Below are 26,382 nucleotides of genomic sequence, written 5' to 3' on the forward strand. Positions count from 1 at the left end.
TGTCATAGTCTGCCACGTTTATGATAGTTTAGAGTAAATAAATGCGTTTTAGACATTTGCGAATGATACATGGGTTTGGAACACGACTCGAACTTTTGCCCCACTATACACACTTACCAAGCAACACTCATGTTTTATAACAATTTATATAACCTTTGTATAACTGATTTTGGTTATATAGCAGTTTACTCAACATAATTCCATGAATTTGTGTTACTAGGGTTAGATATGATTACCGACTTCGGTACCGAGCTTTAAACAGCTGAACTGTTCGGTAAAAATCAGATATTTTAATTTATTAATTTTAAAGCTTCAAAACAAGGGAAACTTCACCGCAATGGCATGAAATTAAGTGAAACTACTTTTGAAATGGGATTCAAAGTTTAACCGAACCTTCAGCTGTTGGAAGTTTGGTATAAAATTACCGAAGTCGGTAATGATTTCTAAGTGTGTAAGCAATTCCAGGTTTCTGGTGTCATATCAAAAGTCTAATAGTCCTAAAATCATCTTCAAGCAACACGCAATCATGCCCTCAGCTCTGGTACTCTCTTCGCTCCCAAGCTAATCGATGCACCCCTCGAAACATAGGAAAATCCACGAACCCCTCATTTTATCTGTCAAATTTTCATAGCAAATCTTATGGTCTTAAAGCCGTATTTAGGAAGACAAAAATATTTGCGCTCAAACCATCACTTTTAGGTATGGTGTCTGGGGGAAAGCTTCTTCGTAATTTTTGGAAAAAAAATTTTTGTTATTGAAATTAGGGGGATCCATAAAATTGATGAATTAAAAACACAAACTTTTTTATTATTTGAGATAGACCAATTAAATTTTTAACAAAGTTGTAAAATAATCAATTTGAAGCAACTTTGCTTAAGACATCACATTTCTATCTATTATGGTTCAAAAGTTATGATTAACTCAAAAAATTCTGTCTTCCTAAATACGCTCTTGGGATCATTGTGCAGTGGATGGTCCTCCGAATGATCCGAAACATCCGTAAAAGTGGTCATTTCATGTAACTGATCCAAGAACTCCGTATTATTTCGAAAACTCTCATAGACGCAGTGTTTGGAAAATCATTCTCAAATCTCATTCATTGAGCATCCCTGCGAGAATAAACTCACGTGTGAATGCGGCAAACAAAATTCACGCTTGAGATTCTCATGCATATTCACACACTCACACTCACAACGCCAAAAAATCATTCCAGCTTTAAACTCATAACAACCACTCAAACTTCAATTGATATCATGCCTATGCATGTTGTGTAAGCTTTTCAACTCCTGATGTACAAACAATAGTAATAACAATGAATAACGCCAAAATATAAAGCAATGAATTTTTGAACCTGAAAACTCATCGGTGATTTTTGCGACATTGAATTTTGCAAAGCAAAACTTATAGGCGCATAAACTTATGCATGAGATTTGAGTTTTTGAGTTTTTCTGAACACTGCGATAGACGTCTTATAATTATGAAATCAGAGTTATTGGAAAATAGACCTTGAAGGAACTCGGACTTGTGACTGGAAAATGGACCCCAGGGTCCATTGCATGGTCCTCCGGAATATCCGGAACATTAACGGATTTGGAATAGTTAAAAAAAACTGATCTCAGCACTCTGTGCTTTTTTTAGAACTTTTCAATGGCATTATTTTTCTATTTATTATCATGGATCATGGTTTCCAGGTGATATCTAAATATTTAATAACTTCAAAGGGCTTTTAACGGAATTTTTGAATATTATTCCTTAGATATATTGGATATATTTCTCTTGACTTCTTGATTTTTTCTTCTTTCTTTAGGGTTACAAGTTGACGAGGGACTATCTTTAATGTTTATAGTTTTAATGCATCACATCAAAATTGAATCAATAAGGCAATACAAAATATCATCTTGAGTTATTATTCGTATACTTTATGTGTGGTTTTGAAAAAAAAAACCACGGAGCTCTAGGATCAGTTTCATGAATTGACCACTTTTACGGATGTTCCAGATCTTATAGTGGACCATCCCGTGGACTCCAGTATACATTTTCTGGTCACAACTCCGTATTTATTGTGATAAGGCTCTGAACCATTTGGCGAATTTTTTAACTTTTGGCTAAAATTTGACAGATGGAAAGTTATCGATGAACCCTGCTATCTGAGCATGCTTATTTCTGATAGACAAGAAGTGAAATTTTGACAACCGTGACTGAGTTCTGCTTGAAAACCGGTCAATGGACAGCACGGGGATTTTCGAACAGAGAGAATAACTTTCGTAATGTCAGTTTTAACTACGAGTTAAATTTAACTCGGCAGCGGCGGTTCACCACCGACAAACCGACATGAATGATCATACAAAGAATCATCAAATTTATGATCAAAGCACAAAACTGACATCTGCCGCCGTGTTCGCGAAAATTGTGTATCCTAGCCACGAACACGCATACATTATCAAGATATCTGTATCGTTTATGAAATAGTCTAACACAGTCGCACAGCCAAATGTTCAGAGCTTTCACTCTTTAAGCTACAAAAGCGACATTTATCTTCATGAAGTTTACCAATAATTTTCCAGTAATATTTACAAGGACAGTGTCCTGTTATCAAACCAGTGTATGTACCCAAATCTTTTATAGAAAGGTTAAGTAATTGTTGTGTTTGAAAAGCGTTCGGCTTTATAAAACGTTTAGATGGTCCAGTTACTGTACCTTTGTTTTTTTCTCAGTTTTTAGATCCATTTTTAAAGCACAAAAATAAAGATGACCCTATTTTCGTTTCCTTTGATTCCACAATGACCAGGAACCCAATAAAGGTTAACCGTGTTTCGACAGGACAGTTGCTGTAATAGTTTAGTAGGTACATTTCCACACCAGTTTTGACGTGTACATTTTTGATTTCAAAGCTTGCAATGCCACTTGACTATCTGAACAAATGCAAATATTTGCATTTGTTAAGTTCCTTTTTATGCAAATCATTGCACATTCTAAGACGGCATATATTTCAGCTTGAAATACTGTCGGCCATTTTCCCATGGACACCGGAAAGTTAACTCCAGGGCCGATAATGCTTTTGAAGAGTTAAAAAATCATGAGGTCAATTCTCCGGTACAATACTTCTCTGTTTTTACATTTCCAAGTTCAAATCAGATTTAACAAGTGAGGAAATAAGCATTTTATATATAAATAAAAATACTTTGAATTATTTGAATTTTAACTAGATTACCCGGATTATCCGGAGATCCAGAATATGGCCACTTTACCCCAAAATATTCCATATTAAATACGCTTTGATCTCTTGATTCTGAACGATATAGAGAATGAAAATCACAAGGTTCTAGGGCAATATTTATAATGTGGCCACTTTAATGCTCGTTACGGTTCTTCCGTTGGGCCAGTAAAGGTTCCCTGAGGGCGTATATGGTGTCATTACACCATATATACTTAGTACTATCAATTTCCAACAATATGCCTGAGGTAAGATGTATAACTATGTTAATATAAAGCAACATTTCCTATTTTATCACGAACCCGGGCTGATTCCGACCCTCTATCTCAGCATGAGCATGAGCATGAGCATTGACGACCATACATTTCCGTAGTTGCTACTCCGTGATTGACCAGATTTAACGAAATTTGCCCAAAGAACCATATGGACTAGCAATCCATTCTCAGTGTACAAAATCCGGAGAATCCATATTTTTGAGTTCAATAACGCCGCCAGCCACGTCCCTATGGGCATCGGGGAGGGAAAGGATTATTATTTCAACAATCGTTGCTACTAGAGACCAAGTATACCTCTGCATCTCCACGGTTGTCATGGGAAGGACATTAGGGGGTAAATTAGATCTGGATTCACATTGGAAAGTGATGCGATCTTTTAAAACCTGCTAAGCAAATGACGCGACCCTATCAATTCAGTAAAGAGGCTTGGGTTTTAATTCACGATCATCTGCTCAGTAAGCAAAAACGGTTGCTCTAAGGCCACCGTGCCTTTTACATCACAACAAGCTACGACCGACGATCGTTCATTATCGGTTACAAGAAGCTATTACAATACAATGAAATCATCCAAAGTAGTAAACAATGTCTTCCGAACCGATTCAGGCGTACGTCACATTTGTCTAAATATATTTATTACTTTTCTGAATCGTTCCTCCAATTTCTGTTATTAACGATTTTCTATAATAGAGGCCTGGATATATTAACTTAGTAATGTAATGAGATGTCTATGAGTGGTTTCGAAAAAAACCACGTAGCTCTATGATCAGTTTCATGAACTGACCATTTTTACAGATATTCCGGATCCTTTAGTTGAAAAACCCTTGGTCCCCAGGGTCCATTTGCAGGTCAGTCCTCTTTATTTATAGAGATGAACTAGCCTATTTCTAAAAATCTCTCAAATAAAGATAAAAAAAAAATCCTCTTTATTTATTGCGATAAGACGTCTATGAGTGGTTTTGAAAAAAAAAAACGCAGCTCTAGGATCAGTTTCATGAATTGACCACTTTTACGGATGTTCCGGATCTTCTGGTTGACCGTCCCGTAGTCTCCAGAGTCCATATTCCGAACACAACTCCGAAATCATTCCGATAAGACGTCTATGAGTAGTTTCGAAAAAAAAACCACGGCGCTCTAGGATCAGTTTCATGAATTGACCTCTTTTACGAATGTTCTGGATCTTCCGGTGGACCATCCCGTAATCTCCAGAGTGTTCCATATTCTGAACACAACTCCGAATTCATTCTGATATGATGTCTATGAGTGGTTTCTAAAAAAACTACGGCTCTAGGATCAATTGCATGAATTGACCACTTTTATGGATGTTCCGGATCTTCCACAGGACCTGACTTGTGTCCTACCGGAAACTGACTCTTCCCAAAAGATGGCCAACTATCTGTTTAACAACTTCTCTAAATACATCAGGCATTTATCTCTTCAAATTGCCGTACAATCAGTGGTTGGTCCCAATTAGCTCAAATCCCATAAGGTACGTGTATTCGTTAATGCCCGTACTATAGGAATCCAGTGGCATCAGTACTAAAGGAGTCCAGCAATAATGTATTCGCACTATGGAACTGTTTATTTGATGGAACTTTGCTTAAGAAACCAAATTTCGATGCTCCAAAAGTCCAAAATATTATATAAAAACAACTTCTGCTATGACTAACTTATTGACAAAAATTTTAGCTAATATCAAAATCTACAAAAGCTTGATACATCATTTAACGGAGTTCTGTTAAAAATTTAGAGGCAAATCATTTGCCATGCCTGCACAAGATACAACCGAGCATCAACCCAACATGGTTGTATAAATTAGATTTCCGGTTGCAGTCGATTATATGAATAGGGAATGTCATCCATTTATTTGCACTCAAGGACATTTTTTTTTGAAATTAAAACTTTTATTCATCTGATCTCCGTTTTCTCTTCTTCTTTTCTTCTTTTCTTCTTTATCGGCGATATTCACAATGATTTCACAAAACTTACCTCTTAAATATATATATATTTGCGAACTTATTATTAAAATTAATAATCGTTATTTATTTTTTTGTTTTGTTTTACTTCATCATACGTGAGTGAATTCTCTCTACTCTGCTGTTTATTACTTGCTAACCGCTACATCCAGTAACGCTATTACATAAGAGGATTTCCATACATCCCTTGCAGCACACTATCCGTTTCTTTTCGTTCGTCAAACAAATGTTGCTTCTAAGCATTATTATCAAATAACGCCATGTTGTTCTTATTCTGTTTTGAACGACATAAGCGAAACTTTTTTTTTGCTTTTAGGTATTTGCATACGATTAAAGTGCAAACGAAATCATGCGAACATTTTGTTTTTTTTTTTCCTTTTTTTACAATACCTTATAGCAAATGAATAGCTAAACTTTATGTTTTTGTTCAGAGAGAAAGGCTATATCGAAAAATGGTAACAGTGTTCGAAAACTAACAAGCACACGGGAGTAAAGACACTGTCTATACTTCGGGGAGAAATATACATTCTGGAAGACACAATCTAGATATATCAATGGTGAAACGATTTCAACTATCGCGCTTCCAGATGCACACAAACTCAAAGCCGCAATTCATATCTCGTTGGATTTTTCGTTTTTGATACGCCAAAACAACATTTAACTAAATTTTGATCCAAAAACACTCATTGATCATTCTCCTGTTTGAAAAGGAAAGCTATTTCTGTTGATGTAGTGAATCAAAGCTAGATCGGAAGATGACAGTGGCAGATATAGAACACACCTTTAACGCTCGCGAAAATGAGAGACCAATCAAAAACTATATTTGAAATGTGCAGTATTGACAGTTTACAATTATCATTGAGCGGATTCATACAATGACAGCAGCGTGTACAATGCAATAGAACATTACACATTAAAAAATAATTTTTAAATTATAAAGTTTTAGTTTTAACAAATAATGAAAATTGTCGAGCAGGGCACTGAACTCCTAATGGTAAATTTACTAAAGTGAATGCCAATTTAAATTGAAAATAAGGAAATTATTTGCAATGTTCACTTGATTAACTTTATTTCAATCTTTATTGTAAATATTTTAATATTTATAGTTATTAGATCGATTTTCACTTATTTTTGTCATCGTCTTATAATCTAGCCTTAATTATTTGCTTCCTTTCACGTTTCTATGCATGTGTACGTGTCTATGTGTATTATAACCTTGCTTGTTGCTATCAACTCGATTATCCTTTTCCAAGTTGGTATTCATTTTATTCATTCTTTTTGAAGTATGCAAGTGTGTGTTGTTCATAGACTCTACCACAAATTCATGTAAACTGAAAATTCAACTAAAATAAAACAAAAAAAATAGCAGTTTTACAATAAAATATCAGGCAAACAATATTAATATAAACAAAATTGATTTCTTTCTACAATTTTTTCTTCGGAGAGCTAAACACGATTCGACTCTGTTGCTACTGTCCCACAGCAGTGAGCGGAGCTAGACTAGAAGAACTAGCAGTTGGAACATTGATTAAAGAAAAGAGGCATATGGGTTCATTATATACTGTGGAGCGACTTCAATAACGCATAATAAAAATAAATTATGAGGTACCTACAATCAACAATGAATCAAACGGCAAAAGTACATCTCTCTACAAGAATTTCCTATTTGTTCCGAACCAATATTTTAGGCATAGCTTTCCATAATTAGAAACATTGCACGGTAGGATGGTAGGTATACGGAAAAAATAATACAAACGATTGGAAAAATTCGGGTAAGCAGTGGCTAGTGGGAACAGTAGATAGACCACATCCTATGGATACGCGGGTGAAGTTTGGCGCAGTCGAGTTTAAACGTTGAAATAAGAGGACAGCTGAAGAAATAGGTGTAGTCAATGGTGTTGTTGCTGCGTAAGAACGTCCTCTACACTGACGAAAGCGCACGCGCCAAGGGATGAACTGGACATCAAACGAAGAAGTTCGCATGCGTGTGCTATACACACTTCCAGCGGCGGCCGCCACGAATAGCTCATCGATTCTGAGGATGAAAATAACGGAAACGGATGAATATATTTCTTATCAACTAGACATAACTCATAATCAGTAATTACCTAATATGGCAGAATTAAGGGCAGCACACACGGATTCACGACGTGACGGACATAGTTGCCAACCTAGTGGGCTTGCCCAGGGATTAGAATACGCTAATAAACTAAATGCATCCTGAAACGATATGAGAAAGAAGAAATTAAATGCCGAGATGTCACAAATATCCATATAAACGTAGTAGTGGATACATATTCATTATGTTACGACTTTCTATCATGGGCATGAGCATAGATGACCGTACAATTCGTGCTTGCTACTTCGTGATTAACCACGATCAACGAATTTTCACAGACAACCAAAAATGAAATTAATTTACCATTCGGAATGCACACGTTCAGAATTTACTGAAACAATAACGGCGCCAGCAATACAGTCATCGGTGAATGGAAGCAAGGCTAGCATGACATCTGTTGTCCTAAGAGACACACCAGCAAAATTTAATCCGAAAGGAAAGGAGGATGAATTATCAAATAAATTTAACTTTTCTAGAAAAACAAAACGCACAGTCTTGCTGTGTGCTGAAAAATATAATTCTCACGTATCACCATATAAGGTGTAGCAAGCAGATGACGGTAATTAGACCGCAATTATCGTTTGTTGTAGAGTATTCAATTGTTTTTGTTGTCCCTATTGTTGATTAATTTTCGGAAAGTAGATTAAAAAAATAACGATAAAATATCTTCTCCCGTTGGGGTAGACTTTAATGTAATGAAACAAATTTTCAAATTGTTTTTTTAAAAGAAAAAAGTTATTTTTTAAATTTGCTTCAATGTGCAACTGATGCTAAATTAGTGACAAAAGTGTGTAGTAAACAGAAATGCCAAATTTTTGTTTTCAGAAGTCTGCGAAAAACGTCTGTGAATTTCAGAAATGCCTGTAATTGACCGGCATAAAATTAGCAAAAGTTTTTCGTGTGACGGAAGGGGGTGGTAATGAAATAGATGCGAAATTTAAAATGTCAGTAAAAGTCATGTTAGAGCAAAAAATACTTGCTTTTAACGAATTGAACCTAAGTGGAGTTGGGAATGCATCCATTTACGCCATATACGTTAAAATCAATTAATAAAGTTGCGATTAGTTCACTCATATTTTTGAAAACGTAGTTAATTCATAGAGTGCGTAAAACTTTCCGAGCTTTTACAGGAATTTGTTTTCTAATATGAGCAACATCTCGATGTACATATGAAATTAGTACACGGAAACACGTTTTCATGTAGTTTCCATTCGGAATGCACATAATGTTTTTCCATTAACAAAACCAATGATATCTATTTGAATTTCACATAACATTCATGTGATTTTGTGGTGCAATTATGATATCACATGAAATTTATGTGAAATTCTAATGAATATTTTCCATTGGATATGTGATTTATTCTTTGAGTGTATACTTCTAGAATGAGTAATTTTTTCGTCGATTTTTGTCATATTCGAAAGTTTTACTCAGTCTACAAGGAAAATACGTTTTCTAGAGTTTGAGTATTTTTTTCCTTTTGGTTTGTTTTTTCCGTCGATCTTGTTTTCCGTGCTACCGACGTGCCAAGAAGACAGCTCCCACACCTGGACCCTACCTATCGACCCATCAACTCATGAACCGGGGACCAACGGCTTTACTTCCCATCCGAAGGAAGGCGTGATCAGAGATGTTATGCCTCAGAACATCCCGGCGGCGCCGACTGCTATTGAACCCAGGCCTGCTGGGGTGAGAGGTAATCACGCTTACCACTACACCACCGGCGCCGTTAGAGAGTTTGAGTAATTTAAACTTAAATTTGAGGCCATATAAGGCCATGTAGTGTGGAAATCCGTTAGTTACTTAGTGCTGGTCCTTTTTCACGCCATCATCGGGGGAACGAGCACATCTTAGTGAGAAATTCAACTTTCACCACCTAAATATGGAGAAATCGACAATCAAAAGGGAGCTCATTAATACGATTCTAAACACTTCGTGCTCAAAAAGTGTTGATGAATCAGGATCAGGGTTGTTGAAACGATTCAAATAGGAAGGAATATCGAAATAAAGATCATCGATAAGTGGAGAATACTGTACAACGAAGCCAAGTACCAAGTCAAGTGTTGTAACGATTTGATGGGCACACGTGACACTCGCTTTGATGGAACCCGAGAACACCTCTACACTTCCACGAGAAATCACTAGGATGTTGGATAAAAAGGGTTGGGATTGCAGCAGGATTCGTTTTGCTTAATTGATGTCCTAACGATTCAATATCGCGAAGGAGCTTGGGTTTGAACCCACGGTGTTCTGCTCAGTAAGCAAAAATGTTTGCCACTAGGTAAACGAGCTCTTTTTAATCATCGACTTGCTGTAGTCATATTAACAAATAAAACGATTGAGGAATCTTTATTGTGGATGGACCTGAGATAAGACTCAATGTTCTGCTCAGTAAGCAAAAATGGTCGCTCTAAGGCCACCGAGCCCCTCATATCACATCATACCGATACTCGAATTGTTGTAACCAACCCAGCACTGACGACGACGGCAATTTTCGCAAAATACACGATAAACAAGCGATTGGCCATAAATCTCCCAGGCCTACTGGGGTGAATGGTGATCACGCTTACCACTACACCACCGGCGCCGCTGTTGACCAAAATTGTGTTAGTCTCATAGTGAGATAAAAATAAAATAAAAAAAAGTTCAGCCCTTTTCAAATGGTAGTTTACATTTTTCCAAGGAAAACAAGTATGCAAAGTCACTTAAGTAAGCTAGGTCTTTACACCCAGGAAGTTTCAATTGAAAAAAAGTACTTTTCCGTTTTTGTCAGCCCCATCTGAAATGTTAGGCTGGCAAAAACGGGAAGCTGACAAAATCGGGAAATTTTCTTTTTTAATATTTTAACCATCAAATTGATTTTGAAACTAAATTTAACCATTATTACTGGAATTACTAATATCTGTTTACCTGAGTACTGCGAACTCAACCGATTTTATTTTTCAAGTGAGCTAGAAAACATCTTGAAAATCTTCCGAAATTTCAAATTGTTTTGCTGAAACAGCTCACGAAATTGTATATACATGCTGTCAAATGAATTCTTGACTCCTCCTCCTGCTCTATAAATAACGTATTGACGAGTGCACAGATGGATTTGAGTTCACTCACTCGACAAAAAGTGACACAACAGCGGGGCCCATATGTGTTCATTTTTAGTAAACAGGGCCCCGCTGTTGTGTCACTTTTTTGCCGAGTGAGTGAACTCAAATCCATCCGTGCACTCGTCAATACATGGTGATGGGAGTGCACCTGCCCACAAAGCTCACATGACTCTTATAAAGTTTGATTACATTCTTGTTTCAGCAACCCAGTTTTGGCATTATTAATATCAAATAAAAACACTTTTTCGAGCATCACACTCGATGATTTACATTATCCGCCTATTAAGGTTGATGTTTCGATAATTTCATAATCATAATTCTTAATTTGTTTTCAGTAGGTGGCAACACCTTTCCTTGTGGTTCAAACAGTAACTACCTACGTGACTTCTGAGCTCTTTTTAATGTTTGGCTCCCGTTTGACAGTATGACTCGGCTCCCAGATGACGAGCATTTTGAGTTAATTCGCAGTACTCAGCTGTTTACTATTCATACAACAAAGGGTACGAAAAGTTTGCGTACGGTTTGCTGAGCTGGTACGTGATGTTCGGTTTCCCTTAATTCCGCTTGGTTTTCAGCGCTGCAACCAAGGCTGATCCTCCATATCTCAGTATCAACGTAAATATACTAGCCAGGAGCCGTCTTTTGCTACTGCTTGGTCCCGAGATGTTCAGTGTGATTCTGCTACCGCGTTGATGGCCATCGCTGCCTTCTCGTAGGCGTATTTACGTGGCTATTGAAGCCAAAATTGATAATGGCTCCCAGGAATTTCAACACGCACTTCTAGTTTACTGCGTGCCCTCTTGCGTTGGTACATCTGTTTCCCCACTCCACTGCCAAGCAATGAAGTCTCCTCCGATGACTACCGGTTTTCGTCCGATCAGCTCTTCGGTAAGTTCAACCAGCGTCTCGTGGAACTGCTCCATCGTCCATCGGGTACGTAGCAACTGCATATGAATATTCCGTAATTCCGAAACCTTCTTCTTGAATGGGGTATCTGCCCATAACTTGTATTACAGCCATCTCAGCTCTATCCTTTATCAGGAGGGACTCGATACAGCCAACTGGTGGAAACTAACGATTTTAAATTGGCTCACTACTTGACTAGCCTATTGGTCCCAACCAAATCGATTAACGTACTCCATTCTAGTCAAAATTCTAGTACTACACAATGAAAGTTTGACAGATAAAATGAGGGGTTAGTGGATTTTCCCATGTTTCGAGGGGTGAATCGATTAGCTTGGGACCGAAGATAGTACCAGAGCTGAGCCAAAATGTTGAGCACGTTTCTTCGGGACGTACTAGTCTTAGAATTACTTCTATGATACAGCTGTGCAGTGTCGCAATAATTGAGGCTTATTTGAGTTACCTCTGTTATTGTTGCGACAAAACAATTAAGTGCCATTTGGAGCGAAATGGTTGAGAATTCATGCTTATAAACCAAAAAGTTCACCAAAATCTTCAGACTGACAAAATCTGGAAAAAAAAAGCTGACAAAATCGGGAAAGCACTGTAACTTCTTTTGTCAGCTATTTACTTATATTTTGTAAGATTTTATATGCCTTTATATGATAAACGAAAAAAAAACATCACATGGCAGTTCAACTTTGTGTGAGAAAAGAAGATTATCTGAATACATTACTGCGAAGTAAGCCCACGCAAAGCAAGAGCACTATCGGGGAAGGGGAGAAATTCCCACCCGGTGGTGTTGATACTTTGCGTGAGCGTACTTCGATTAGCACGGAATGGCCTTACAAGTTTTGTTTACAAAATGAAATTAAATGTTACGGGAGTAAATTTATATGTAAAACTAAAAAATACCTCCATTTTTGTAATGCAACAACGCTTAGAACGGGAAACGCCAAACAAAAATTGCCGGAGCACAAAAGGTCGAACCATAAAAAGCCGAAAATGTATGAATCTGTCGCAAAAGGCTAATGAACCATAAATACTCAACGTTCGAAAACTATATTCTATTATTTACCTAACGAACGGCATTCGCTAACGGATATGCATTTCATAATGACCACCTGCGCTTCGGTAGTAATTCCCTCTTAAGTTCAAAATCTTAGCTCTCATTAGTTTAAATCAAAATGAAATTTTGATAGGTACTCGTGGAAACAACATTATTCTTTTTTGCTAAAATACATTGAAGATATCAAAATTACATGACAGTTTGACATGACAGTTTGACACTGACAATAAAATTGATTAAAGTGTGGAACGTTCGAGAAAGAAATTAATTTTCATCAAAATTTTACAGTTGTTATCATGTTGATCTTATTCAAACAAAATTGATTATGTAAGGCCCTATTAGCCCTATTATAAAGCACTGAATAAGATAGCGAAATTAAATCTCTTCTTAATCTGGAACTGAAATCAAGCTGGATGGTATATAAACTCATGGAATATATGTAGTAATTTTTCGCTCGATTGCGGATGATCCGCTGTCTTATCAAAAACGAGATCCCACTACATTTTTCGCTACTATTGGCGATTGATCGCAAATGAAAATTCATCGCGCAAAGCATGTGACAGCCATTCCCCTTTCTCAGTGGCTCACTTTTTACTTGAACATTAACTTAAAAACCTGCTTTATATCCCTGTTTAGAAAAATTCTTAACAGGACAATCGATTGGAAATTTTTCAACGAATCTGCTAAAATAAATAATTATAAATTTATAAAAGGTTTGGAAATTGCAGGAATGTGCAACTGTCGCTATAATAATTAAAATTTGACTGCGAAAAGCGCTTTTCCTAATACAGATTTAAAAATTCCAATCCGGTCTCGCCCAACGGTGTTTATTAAATAAGTGCGGGTGTGTACGGTCCTCATCAGCAGCAGCAGTAGCAGTGCTTTCGGCGCTTGGCGTTGTACCTACATTTTTCTCCAGTACACATCGAAAGGTATCCCGCAAGCAGCTTGCTATCAAGGCTGCTCTCAACAGTACACGATTCACCGAAGAAGGAGGAAGAAGCCAAACAGCTACTGATCGGATTCAGTTGCTCGTCGTGAGCCGCTGTGGGCTATCTATGCCAAACGCGTCACTCTCGTTCCAAATAACATACAGCTCACCAGCCTCATCCATGTTGAACATCCTATTAGCTCAGCATTAATCAACCATCACGACAAAACGGTTCTTTTCAGGACCACCATAAATTATTGTTAAGAGTTAATTTTCATTGAACGTTCGCTCGCTTTGCGGCCAGCCACATCCCCCCCCCCCCCCCAAAGCTCTTTGATAATGTGTTCAGCAACCAAACATTTGAGGTCTAATGCGTAACATTATTGAAGTGGTACATAAAAATTCTCGCAATGACCGAATACCACATGACCTTGTCAATTAACCAGAAACACTTCGAATAAGGGTAAGGTTTTCTTCAGGACGCTAGAAAAAAGCAAAAAATCTCGAATTTATATGACTGTTTGTGAATATTTAACGATTGGAAAATCCGTGCGTTTTGTGTACGAAAATGAGTTATTTTGTCATCAGAAAACGAGGCTATTTCGTGATGGGAAAAAGTGGTTTCCCTAACACAGTCGCTAAATATTGAAATTACTTGTTTTTTGGGCGTTTGGACATGTGTTAGCTTAGAATTTTCTAACCAATACTAGAATATCAAAATCAAGTGAGAACTAATGAAGGAAAATTAAAAATGACTGGCAACAATTTGGCATCTGTATGCTAATGGACTGTAACAAAAATAATTTGAATTAAATTAAATTTAATTCGAATATTACTAACTAGAAAAATACTACTTTATTGACGAGAAGTTTCTAATGAACCCTTGCGGTTCCGGTGTTTATATAACAAATCTGATATTTAGATATTAGAATTGTTCAGAATGCCTGAGGCAACCTTTTTATAAATCTTTATTTGAGAGATTTTCAGCCGAAGGTTAGCTCATCTCTACCTGAAGCAGCCGATTTCATGAAAAAAGTTCAATTAACAACCAAGAATTAATCGTTGGAGGATTACTGAAGTGTTATACTGCCGTTATATGAATATGTGTTCCACGGTCTATAATGTTTGCATAGCACGTGGGGCAGTTATGCGTATAACGGCAGTATATAGGTGATAAGTTTCACTAAGGAAGATTATAATATTAATACAAATATTAGATCTATAATCTTTCACTTTAGTAACGTCAACCCCCATGTCCAGCGAGAGAAGGTTTATGATTTGCATTGTCTTTGAGTACATACCTCTAACATTTTTTGATTAGTTTCGTTAACTCCATTCTCCTTTTCTAATCGTTGGCTCATTTGAAACAGTTCTCTTCCGAACTCAAGCATCCTTTCGACACCGGATCGTGACACACCGGTGTTGGTTGATTTGCAATTTGGCGACAACGACGAATCCACATCTTCAATAACATAAAAATATGGATTAGGATGCTGTACCTTAACGGTCCAATATGAAAAAGATAGTTCTTACCCATATCCACGTCCCTGCCATCTTCATCTTCTTCATCGTCATCGTCGAGCGAATCGTTGAGATTGCTGTTAGACGTTCCGTTTTTGTAGCCGTTCGAGCTATTTACGTTATTCGTGTGACCATTCTCCATCTCTACGTCATTAGAGTAGTCGTCTTCGATACATGTGCCGTTATTACTACCATAGGGAAGAATCCGTGTTCAAGTTCGTCATATTGAATAAATTGAATAGTCATGGCCAAGTACCTGAGGACGTTATTTTTGCTAAACCCCTGATTGTCAGCGTCATCCGGGATAACCGTGTTTCCGTTTTGATAACTTTTCGTCGATTGTATAACTGACGTTTGCACTGGACTCGTGTGAGTTGAACCGCTCTGTAATAGAAGTGCAAGTTTGTCTAGAGCACCCATCACAACATAAAGAGGATTCGAAGTACTTACGAGGTCGAAATCAGATCCGTTCACCATTTCGATAAACTGCCTACATTTGAGCATGAATAGCAGATTTTGGTTCGACTCCAGTAGACCTGGATATAAGCGTACAGTATGCTCAATTGCCTGTCCCATGCGCCCCGATAGTACAAGTTTGATTATTTCTGTAAAACAAAGCAATGTTTTTGATAGATGAGAATAGTTTTTGATAGCAAAAGTGAGTTAAAACCTACTTTGTCGATTCTTTATCGACGCCATGTCTTCTTGTAGTGACTGGCCGGTGGTACGTGCGAAGGTGTCCGCTGTCGAGCTATAGCCATGATGCACAAGATACGATGAAACCATTTTGTGCAAGATCACAGTCCAATCGCCCTGATCATCCGGCAGGGGGAAATTATAAATAGTGGCTTTGGTCGCCGCCCGCAACTCCTTCAGCATGTCTTCGATGTCAAACTTGAATGGTTCCTGGCCGAAATTTGCGTCCACCACTTCACCAGGGGTCTGCAGTCCCACTGTGGGATATAATCGTGGCTACAAGAATATGTGAACCCATTATTCTCACGACTTAGCAACTACGTATGATGGTACTTATTCTCAAACTAAACTTACCGGTAAATCTCTGAAAGCTATTCCTAGATGGTGACCGTTTTTAGTGTAGAAACAGGTATTGTCGACTAAATTTACACCACAACCAATAATATCACCGGTGGTAAAGGTGGGTCCGTACGGTTGACCATTACCGGACGAACAGAACGAATTTCCATCATCTCCGTGGTATCCATACGATTGCTTATCCCAACCCGGTAACCGATTCATTTTAAAGTGTGGATGTGCAGTCAGCCCGATGCCCATGTAGCCGTCACGACCTTTGGAGATTATCTTCACCTCGAAATAGTACAGCCCACATGCTGCTGGGATAGGGAATGGCGTACGCACTGATGCTGCGTCTGTATGTGATTTTCCAACTCCTGAAGAAAAGTAAAATGGTAAATATGACACGTTAGTAAACAGCACTAATAATCTTATAACGCCCATAAAGGGCTGTACTTAGACTACATACACTGGGTGAGGGGTTCAAGTAATAGTAGGTTTACGCATGGGAGATCGAAGATCTGAAGTAAGATGTGTCCAGAATCCAAACCCACTGTATTATGGTTTGTGACGCATTTAGGTACGCATACTACACAATCATTGGCGTCAACGTCAAAAATGTTTCCAATAAAGCACATAGAAATACCTAGGACGCTTGTAATTTTTGCTGTCTAGATTATCTACGGGACAACATTATACTTGAGCAACGCGTTTCGACTAGTGACGCCGGTGGTGTAGTGTAGGGGAAGGGGGGGGGGGCTAGACAATTCTGGAGGGGGCCTGGCCCCTTTTGAACCCCCATTAGCTACGCCATTGAATAATATGCATTTGTCATAATTGCCCCGTAACGTGGGTAGATCGCCTTTTCGTGGTACGTTACGGGATGTAAGATCTGCCACCGATTCCTAGTCCTGACTACTTCAAACTAGGGGAATAGGATTTTTCAGTAATCCAAGGAACACATCTTAGTCCTAGTTACTTTTTATGCCTTGTTGATAGTGACAAGACTCGGCTTTGTCCACCGAGGATGATCTTGAAACAAGGAAAAACTAGTTAGTTAGTCTTCATCTATGTGATTCCTAACCTTCTATTTGTTGTTCCCTAGTTTGAAGTGATTAAGACTAGGGTTCTGATGCATGGTCATTATCGGTGTTATACCTTAATTTTGTTGCTAAGGAATCCAATTTTGACTGACAAAGGGGCGCGCCTTTGGAGGGTGTTTCAACACTCCGAAGGGTATAAATAGCGGGACCTTTCAATTAGAGTCGAATCCTTGCGATAAATGCAAGAATGACAACTGTGAAAAAATCGAGTACTTCATCATTTCTCAATAGTGATGGAGTAATACGCACTAAACTAAGGACACTGGATATACTGGATTCCCTCAAATCTTTGTTCGACGACATTTCCGCTAAAGGAACAGTAGTTTGGTAAAGAGAAATGATAAAACCGATGTGTACTTTCCTAAAGTTGTCCTAGCTAACTCGCTTTCTACTCTCAATATGCAATTTTCACACTGCCGTAACCTAACGGAACTATCAATTTTATACTTTCATCTCCTCATCTATCGTATAAAAATTACCACTTTAGTATGTTATTTGAAATTAGCATCTTCAACTATGTAAAACATATAGTTTAAGTCTTCTTGTTATTTGCAGCAGATTCCAGAAGACATTATATGTTCTTTTCATATTTACAAATATGGAGGAGAGGAAATTTTTGTTTGCTAATTGCTAAGATTACGAATATTTGTTTTTACCAAATAACATCTTTTTATGTATCCTTAAATCTTGTATGATAAAAATTTGATAATGTAATTTATTTCAATAGTATTTTGCATTTGAAAAATAGTTACGCAGTTACCATTACAAATGCAAGTCACAATTATCAGATAACAATAATTTATTCAATTTTTACCACTTGCTTTATTCATTTGATGTGTTGTGCAGTAGTAAAGGAATAATTTACCACGTACCAATAGAAATATTCAAACGTAGTGCAGTAAACCAGTACTGATACCACCACTGGCGGGGATCATAAGCTGAATAGGCTGCAAGGCACTTGTTATGGTTATTGTCTATGCTGGACCACAGAAAGGCGACATTTTCCCCTACATAATGGTAGTATTAGTTTGCATGAGCGAGCTACCCGAGCAAAGTCTGAGATCAAATGGAAATCTAAATTTCATGTTGTGATTCAGCTTATAATGATTACTCAGGTTGCTGTCGTGTTGGTCGTTTTAACGGTTAAAATATCAAAATTGAGAGCAAAAAAATCTTCCTGTGACATTAAATTGAAAATTATTTCTGCTATCAGTGAGAGCAAACTGAAAACTAAATTTGATATAAATTTTTCCTGTTCATAACAAAACAAGTATTCAAGTTGATGTTATGCTTAGGCAATGAAAACAAACCCGCAACAACATATATTTGAAGAGCAAATGTACAGCAAAATGGAAACAAAATTTGGTATCAAATTTGTGAATTGCGAAACTGAAAGTTTGATGTTGACATCAAAACTTGATTTCAATTTGCTGTCATTTTGATGCTGGACTTTTCTCGGGTATCAGCTTCGATAAATTGATGTTTGAAGTAATTGTTTACAAAAGCACTTACGTCAATTTGAAAAATGTGTGGTTTTCGGGTCAGGTTCTTAAATTGTCGGCCTTTTAAGGTAGGTCTATCCATACATTTTAGAACTTTTATGCTGCGGCCTTTTTTCGTTTGGCCAATACAAACTTTTACGACTCTGAACTGAAACAAATATTGGAAAATTGATACACTTTACTTTAACAATCTAAAGAGACAATCAATGGAGAGAATCTATCGTCACAGTAAGGCCCTTGTGATTCTGAACGCTAAATTTAAATGTTTTATTTGTTTGCTGTAAAAATCATAAATCATCCACTTATAGCTTTATAGTTGTTAGAATTTGCATCGCACATACTTTTACATTCGGCCATCTGATCAATTACCACAACAAAGAAGAATAAAAAAAAACGAGGTCACCTCATATGATCGATGACGATGCGAGAATCGTAAAATAATAAACAACAGGAATGAGCTTACAAAAAGGGTAACTAACCCATTTACACGCACAGTGCAGTAGCAGTTTTTGTAGTAACACGCGATAATTTAGCAAAGAACCGATACTTTTCAAATTTTAAATACCTTCACCCTTTCATGACAAGCGGTGTTCTTATGTACGGATAGAAACTACATGAGGTACCCTACGTTGTTTTCCGCATCAATGCATATCAATTTCACCTTGACTTCAGCAGTGTAGGAACTAACTTCTGTTCTGCATTGACTTACTGCAATTGGAGCTAAAGGGTGAGAAGTATTTCAAGGACCTTTAGAAATGGGTGTAACCAGCGAGTATTCCTCGATAAGTGACTGTTTTCACTTCCATCGTCGATTTCTCGCAAACGATCAAAGTAATAGGGTAAATGACGGCTTCGTCAGGGGATGAATGAAGCCCCAGCGCGGTCAAATGGCGCTCAATTATTTATTTTTTCATTGTTATTGTTGTATATAGTCACTTTCGGGTCATCCGTGACATGTCCGAGAATGAGATTTGAACTCGTGACTTTGACGTGAGAGGTATGTGTTAACCTTTACACCCCTCTAACCCAATGCCTTATTTACCCTGTTCCGATAATAGGGAAAGGTATTGCCGAAGCCGTAATTTACCCTACTACCATAAAAAAATCAAACTTTGACCGATTTGCGGCACCCCTAAATCATGTCTGATTGAGGCCTAATTAAGCCTTTTAGGGTATTTTTGAAGCAATGAACATTTTGAAACAATCGAGAAACTTTCGAAAAAAAAATACAATTGACACCGTCTTCAACCAGAGGTTGCACAGACTGAACACTAGACAACGGATAACACACAACACCCAGTTGGGAAATTTCCAGTTTGCAAAAAGTTCCACCGGTTGGAACGGGAATCGAACCCTCACCTCACTTCGTGGCACTCACATTACGCCAGAACGACGGGTGATGCCGCTAACCGCACGACCACGAAGCCCAATTTATTTTGCATAATTTCGCAACTGTTCATTTGGCAGCATTGAAACTAGTGTTGGGAAAATATCAAAAAATCAAATCTCACCAACGCCCAAAATCACGCTTGATTTTCGTAGACAAAAATCAACAAGCAAACAACTGCGGTTGATTTTGCAAGCTGTGAAATAGCAGCTCAGAATATCAAGCTAACAAAACTCACCAGCTGCAAATCTCAACAAACTGTGGTGAGATTGAGTTTCGTGATTTTTGCTTTATACCCGAATGCAACCGAAACTTCCATACGGCTGGAGGCAGTCACTTTGTGTCTGCCATCGGTGAATAGTAAAAAGAGATCATTTTTGTGTTGAGTCAACTCTCAGCTTGATTTTTGCACGTTGTGAATAGTCTCGCAATATCAAAGGAGCTTGTAAAATCAATATCAAGTATGATATTTTGTTCCAATATCACGCGTGATATTGAGAGCGTATGAGAGTGGAAAAATATCAATTGATTGATGATTTTGCCAACACTGATTGAAACTCAAATTAATTCGAGTGGTGATAACACCAATTCAGAAACATAGGACAGTATTTGGAAGAGCTCAGAATATGTTTTATATTTAAACCTTTAGAACATATTTCACCCTTGATACATCTTAATAAAATTATCACAATTCCGAACAGCCCTGCACAAATGTGTTGGAACAGACCTGAGCAGAGTTTGAATAACTTAAGAATCAGTTGTGATAGAACAAATAAAGTAACAATCTGCCCTGCTACATACAAATGTAGCAGCTCAAAACCAAAATCAACAAATAATCTATCAATTAATGAAAAAATAGCTTCTAACAACAAAGTGATATTAAAATCTCAATGGATCACTTTGTCAAATAGTTTTTAGCGTGACTTTCTACCAGCGATTTAAGGAGAAAAACGTCAACAACAATACTAAAAGGACGAAAATCAGTACCTTGCCCTAGTCTATGTCATTTAAACTGCTCGAATGAAGTAGTGTTCATTTATTGTAAATATTGTAACTCGAGCACTAGTAAAAACAAATGCTGTAAAATGATTACAACAATCGTAAAACAAAGGTTTTGTCCGAAGCGAGATACGAGATCTTTTTTGTTGCTCCATTGAATAAAAATAACAAAACTAAGAATCTCTCGACATTCCTCCCCAGGCATGGAAAATCATTTGCATTCATTTCGTGCATTCATTTACATTCATTTGCCTCTAACTTTTTTTCTTCAATAGCATTCTGCAAAATAATGTCTACAGCTTTTGTAGGTTTTGTTATTAGCTACAACTTTTTTTAACAAGTCAAATCTGTATCTCTTATGCATGACGAATCAGAGCGAACAGAAGCCACTATTGTTTTTCAGTGAATGTAAAATACATTCACTAAAAAACAGTAACAAGTTCTGCCCGCTCTTGTTTGTGATGCATAAGAGATACAGATTGGAGTTATGATCAAAAGTTGTAGCTAATAACAAAACTTACAAAAGCTCTATACATCATTTTGCGGAATGCTGTTGATAAAAAAAGTTAGAGGCAAATGAATGCAAATGAATGTATGAAATTAATGGAAATGATTTTCCATGCCTGTTCCTCCCTATCTATGATTTTAGCAGTCTTTTCAGATTCCCAAACATTCAGTTTTCCATATCTCGATCGTTCTCTATGTCGATGGTCCCTTGCCAATATTCGGGACTAAATTACTCTTCATATGTCGATGGACAAATATAGTTAATAAGTTTTTTCTCCGTTTGAAGTAAACGATCGAGTTTTGCTTTGGATACGATAAACAAATATATTTTATGAACACGAAGTGCTTATAGAATCGTACTAGTATTACTGTTATCGAATGTTATAAAATGTTACGTCTAAAACAGTTAAAACCCGAGAGCGAAATCTTACAGCAAGTGTTGGGTCAATGCTACAGGATAGCTGGATAGCTATAGGGTGATTCGGGACATAAGAAATTACAAGTGTGCATAGGGGTTGCTAAAACATTGTTAAAAACATCGAATAATCTGAACATTCAAAGGGTGTCGGTATTATCCACACTGTCGGTTTTCCCCTAATGACTATTTAATGGTAGATTGATCAACAAGGCATAAAAAGAAACATGGACTAAGCTGCGCTCCTTTGATTACTGAAAAATCCTGTTCCCCTAGTTTGAAGCAGTCAGGACTAGGATTCTGTGGTAGATCTTACATCCCGTAACGTACCACGAAAAAGTTACCTACCCACGTTACGGGGCACAAAGCCTATTAGAGCGCATTTTATGAATATTTACGCTCCTTGTTCTTTAAACAAAAGAAGCGCTCTTAGCGCATCCACTTTTTCTACCTTCATCCGTAGGACGAAGAAAATCTAATGGCGTTTCAATGCATTAGGACAGAATTGAAGCTCGTATGACGTAATTGCAATCAAGAAGCAGTTAGATTATCTAACAATATATCAACAATTTGTGATTCTTTATCAAAACTAACGATACGTATAGAAAGGTGAATACATTTAGAAGTTATGTTTTTTAGGTAAAACGCGGGTTGTACTTATTAGGACGGAAATTAAATGAAAAACACTACCTATATATTAAACATAGAAATATTTGCATGTATGATATGCATATATATGACTGAAAACAATTATCAAGATTTTGGCAGCGGCGTCGCCATAACTTCAATTTATCTGTACATCAGCTTTCAAAACTTTGAAACGTTAATTTAAAAATATTACTTGCAATGGATAAATATCAGTACAACTAGAAGATCGCAGGTAAAAAGCGAAGTAACGCGACGCCACTGGATTATGGAATTTAGTAATTTCTTGAGACCAAGAAAACTAACAAGCTTAGAACTTTTTTGCAGACCCAATGTAAAATAAAAATATCTTAGTATTTTTTCATAAACTGGTATTTGGAAAAAGAATATAACAAAAATTCGGTGAAAATCAACTCCAGCAATAGAACAATTTTCACGATGCAATGGCTAAGAATTAAATTTAAATTTTAGGTATTGAAAAATTTAATCTGCTTTTGATTGCAATTTTAATTCCATCCATCATATATTATCGGTACAGTTGAAAACCGAAATAACCCATTAGCGACAGTCGATTTTACTCTCGTTTCGTACGTTAAACATAGTGTCGGAAGTAGTGCGCTATAATCGCACAATGAAATGCTATACAGCGCAATACTTCCGCCACTATGTTCAACGTACAGAACGAGAGTTACATCGATTGTCGCTAGTGGGTTATTCCGGTTTTCAACTGTACCGATAGATAATATCAAGTTTAAGAGTAGCACCACGATTAGTTTTTAGAGGCTTTTTTTCCTTGATTTGTTTTCCGTACTGAGAACCAATGCTACCAATGCAGCTCCTACACCTGGACCCTACGACCCATCAGTTCATGAACCGGGGACCAACGGCTTCCCGTGATCGGACAGATATTTTATGCCTCAGAAAATCCCGACGGCGGCGACTAGCGTTGAACCCAGACCCTTTGGAGTGAGCGGCAATCACACTTACAACTACACCACAGGCGCCACTAACTATTAGAGGCTTGTCCGAGCACTAAGTGCTCCGCGAACCACAGTCTGTAAGCTACTGACCTAAACAAAACTGGGGTTCTCTTTGGTAGCCCCTTCAAATTTGTCCAATGTTTTAAAAAGGTATTCTTTTGAAAATTATAATGATATTTTGATTGATTCTCACAAAAAAAGTCAATTTAATTTGATCAATAATTTTTAAATCTCTATACAATTCTCATGAGATATTTCTGAGAATTTTCTTAGTAAACTTTTTTGAACTTTGGAACACTATTTAGATACTCTCATGAAATTCACTTCTTCAACTTTGTTCTCTTATGATCAATTGAGCTTCGCCACAGATCTACAAATATTGGACATATTATAAATATTTTGCGAATATAAAATATAAAATATTTTGAAGTACGTACCGGAAAGTGTGATACCATGCACAGCAAAAAATTCTGAATTATAAATGTGATGTAAACATTGATTCACGTAAACTTGTATTTAATTTTACACAAAGGAGCAACTTGTAAGCAATGTTGTTTATAAAGATGGGATTTTGTATACAATATGCAACTTAAATCTCTTAGAACTTTACACGATTTATAATGTAAACTTATATGACATGAGACGCTCGATTTATGTGCATCATATTGAATAGAAATTTACACTAATTTTTCGAACTGTGTAAGTAAAATTGTTCGAAGTAATAGTAGTTTTAATAATTGGGAGTTTCGGCTCATCCGTGAGTTTGTAAATTTAACATTACTCAACATTCAAACAAATGTACATGACATTTTTGCAGTACAACAATATTCAAATAAAAAACTGCTACTTCGAACAATTTTACCTAGCATCTCAGTTTCCGACAGGTGCTTCAACAAATATAGTATTATGTATTAGCAAAATTGAACATTATTGTGTTTTAGCTCAATTGATCATAAGAGAACCAAGTTACAACATGACAAAGTTGACTATTTTGTATGAAAATCGGCCTTGCGCTGTTATTATATCGAACGGCACTGTATAGTCTCTCGTTTTCCAAAACGAAGGCCAGATATAAAAAATTGCGAACTGTTCATGGAAGCATAATTTCCAAGCGCTTTCTTTAAACGGCGTGTACATTATTTCTTCACTATTACGTTAATCCAGTGGTTCTCAGGCAGGGGTACGCGTACCTTATGAGTACGCTAGACACACTAGGGGGTAGGTAAAAAAAATGTGTCAAAAGTTTTCAAATATTACCATGTTTTCAATGGAATTTTTAATATTGATGAAATTATTAGGTTGGTTTCAGAGTTTTCTCTTTATGTTCTATAATTATTGGTTATTTTGCTTCCGAAATTAGTTTGATAAGTGCAGTTAATGTCAATATTTGAAAAGCTGCGGTGACACCTAGATCACTTTAGAATTGTTTTAGTACGGTACAGTACGTGTAATAGGTATGAAAATGCGTGACACAAGGGGCGGGGGGTAGAAGGATAAAAAGCAAGTTTGTTTATTGTACTCAAGAAAAACCCATTTTTTTTAAATATTCAAAAACAGCGTTTTACTATAATTTTTTAAATATAAAACGGACTCAGCCAATATTTGATAAACCAGTAGCCAAAATTTCAAAAAACTTGTATGTGTGTTATGAAAGTCAACCCTGAAGCCCTAAAATACGCATCATTAAAAATGCCAAAAAAATGATACATTGACATTTTTTGCTTTTTTTATGGTGCGTACTGTATATATTTTTGAATCATCCCAATCTTTGGGATTACCATGTTTTTTTTTTCATAAAATCAACATTGAAATTGAGGGGATACAATTCTACGTACAATTGTGTTCGATAAAATAGCAGCGCATGCCGATTTTCATACAAAATGGTCAACTTTGACATGCTCAGGGCTGGCAAATGTCATTTTCAATGAAAGATCTCGCGCGATATTTACAGAGATACTTCTGTCACTATCATTGGATGATAGAGATTTTCTTCAAAATCTCATCGAATTTTTTGTCATGATAGAACGTGACAGTGTTGTGATGTTGAAAAATGACAAGAAAGCTAATGATTGGTAGGTTCGTCTCGTGATAGTGAGAGAACCTGTTTTCTCATCGTCACATGACGGCCGTGATATTTACCAGCTCTGGACATGATGTAACTTTGTTAACTTATGATCAATTGAGCTGAAACGTTCGCCAAAGAACTACAAATATGTTCAATTTTACCATTACAAAATATTGAATTTTTAGAAGCACCTGCCGGAAAGTGAGACACCAGGTAAAATTGTTCAAAATAATAGCAGTACTAATAGTTTTATTTCAGCAATTTTATCTGGTGTCTCACTTTCCGGCACGTGCTTCCAAAAATTTAATAGTTTGTAATCGTAAGTTTGAACATATTTGTAGTTCTTTGGCGAAAGTTTCAGCTCAATTGATCATAAGTTAACAACGTTACATCATGTCAAAGTTGACCATTTTGTATGAAAATCGGCATGCGCTGCTATTTTATCGAACACAGCTGTACGTACGTCACTCGAAAAAGGTTGGAAACCGCTGCGTTAATCCAACTGTTGTCTATTATTCACCATCGCATTTTTTTTTCTGCCGCAGTCAGTCTCTTATACTTGAACCATTATTTGGTTCCATCATACGGTACATTCGCGACTGTTCAAAGTCGCGATTTGTTGTACGTATATCTGTGTGGTT

At 36.9% G+C, this 26,382-nt stretch overlaps 1 protein-coding gene across 2 annotated transcripts in view; it reads right to left on the reverse strand.

The window, feature by feature from the left end:
- Positions 1 to 5,897: 5,897 nt before the first annotated feature.
- Positions 5,898 to 26,382, reverse strand: part of RanBPM (Ran-binding protein M) — a 42,521-nt gene continuing 22,036 nt past the window's right edge. Inside the window, exons 2-9 of one of the 2 annotated variants that reach the window (XM_065221669.1) lie at positions 16,157 to 16,515; positions 15,781 to 16,078; positions 15,533 to 15,711; positions 15,363 to 15,490; positions 15,119 to 15,294; positions 14,887 to 15,047; positions 7,571 to 7,682; positions 5,898 to 7,497 (exon numbers count right to left, since the gene is read on the reverse strand). In XM_065221669.1, the coding sequence (XP_065077741.1) occupies positions 7,352 to 7,497; positions 7,571 to 7,682; positions 14,887 to 15,047; positions 15,119 to 15,294; positions 15,363 to 15,490; positions 15,533 to 15,711; positions 15,781 to 16,078; positions 16,157 to 16,515 (1,559 nt within the window). In that variant the 3' untranslated portion in view covers positions 5,898 to 7,351. The remainder of the gene's footprint in view (positions 7,498 to 7,570; positions 7,683 to 14,886; positions 15,048 to 15,118; positions 15,295 to 15,362; positions 15,491 to 15,532; positions 15,712 to 15,780; positions 16,079 to 16,156; positions 16,516 to 26,382) is intronic. The other variant, XM_065221670.1, reaches the window with a different exon arrangement.

Source organism: Ochlerotatus camptorhynchus, unplaced genomic scaffold (genome assembly GCF_037179485.1).
Source record: "Ochlerotatus camptorhynchus isolate MF236.1 unplaced genomic scaffold, CSIRO-AGI_Acam_v1.1 ptg000146l, whole genome shotgun sequence".
Taxonomy (NCBI): Eukaryota; Metazoa; Arthropoda; class Insecta; order Diptera; family Culicidae; genus Ochlerotatus; species Ochlerotatus camptorhynchus.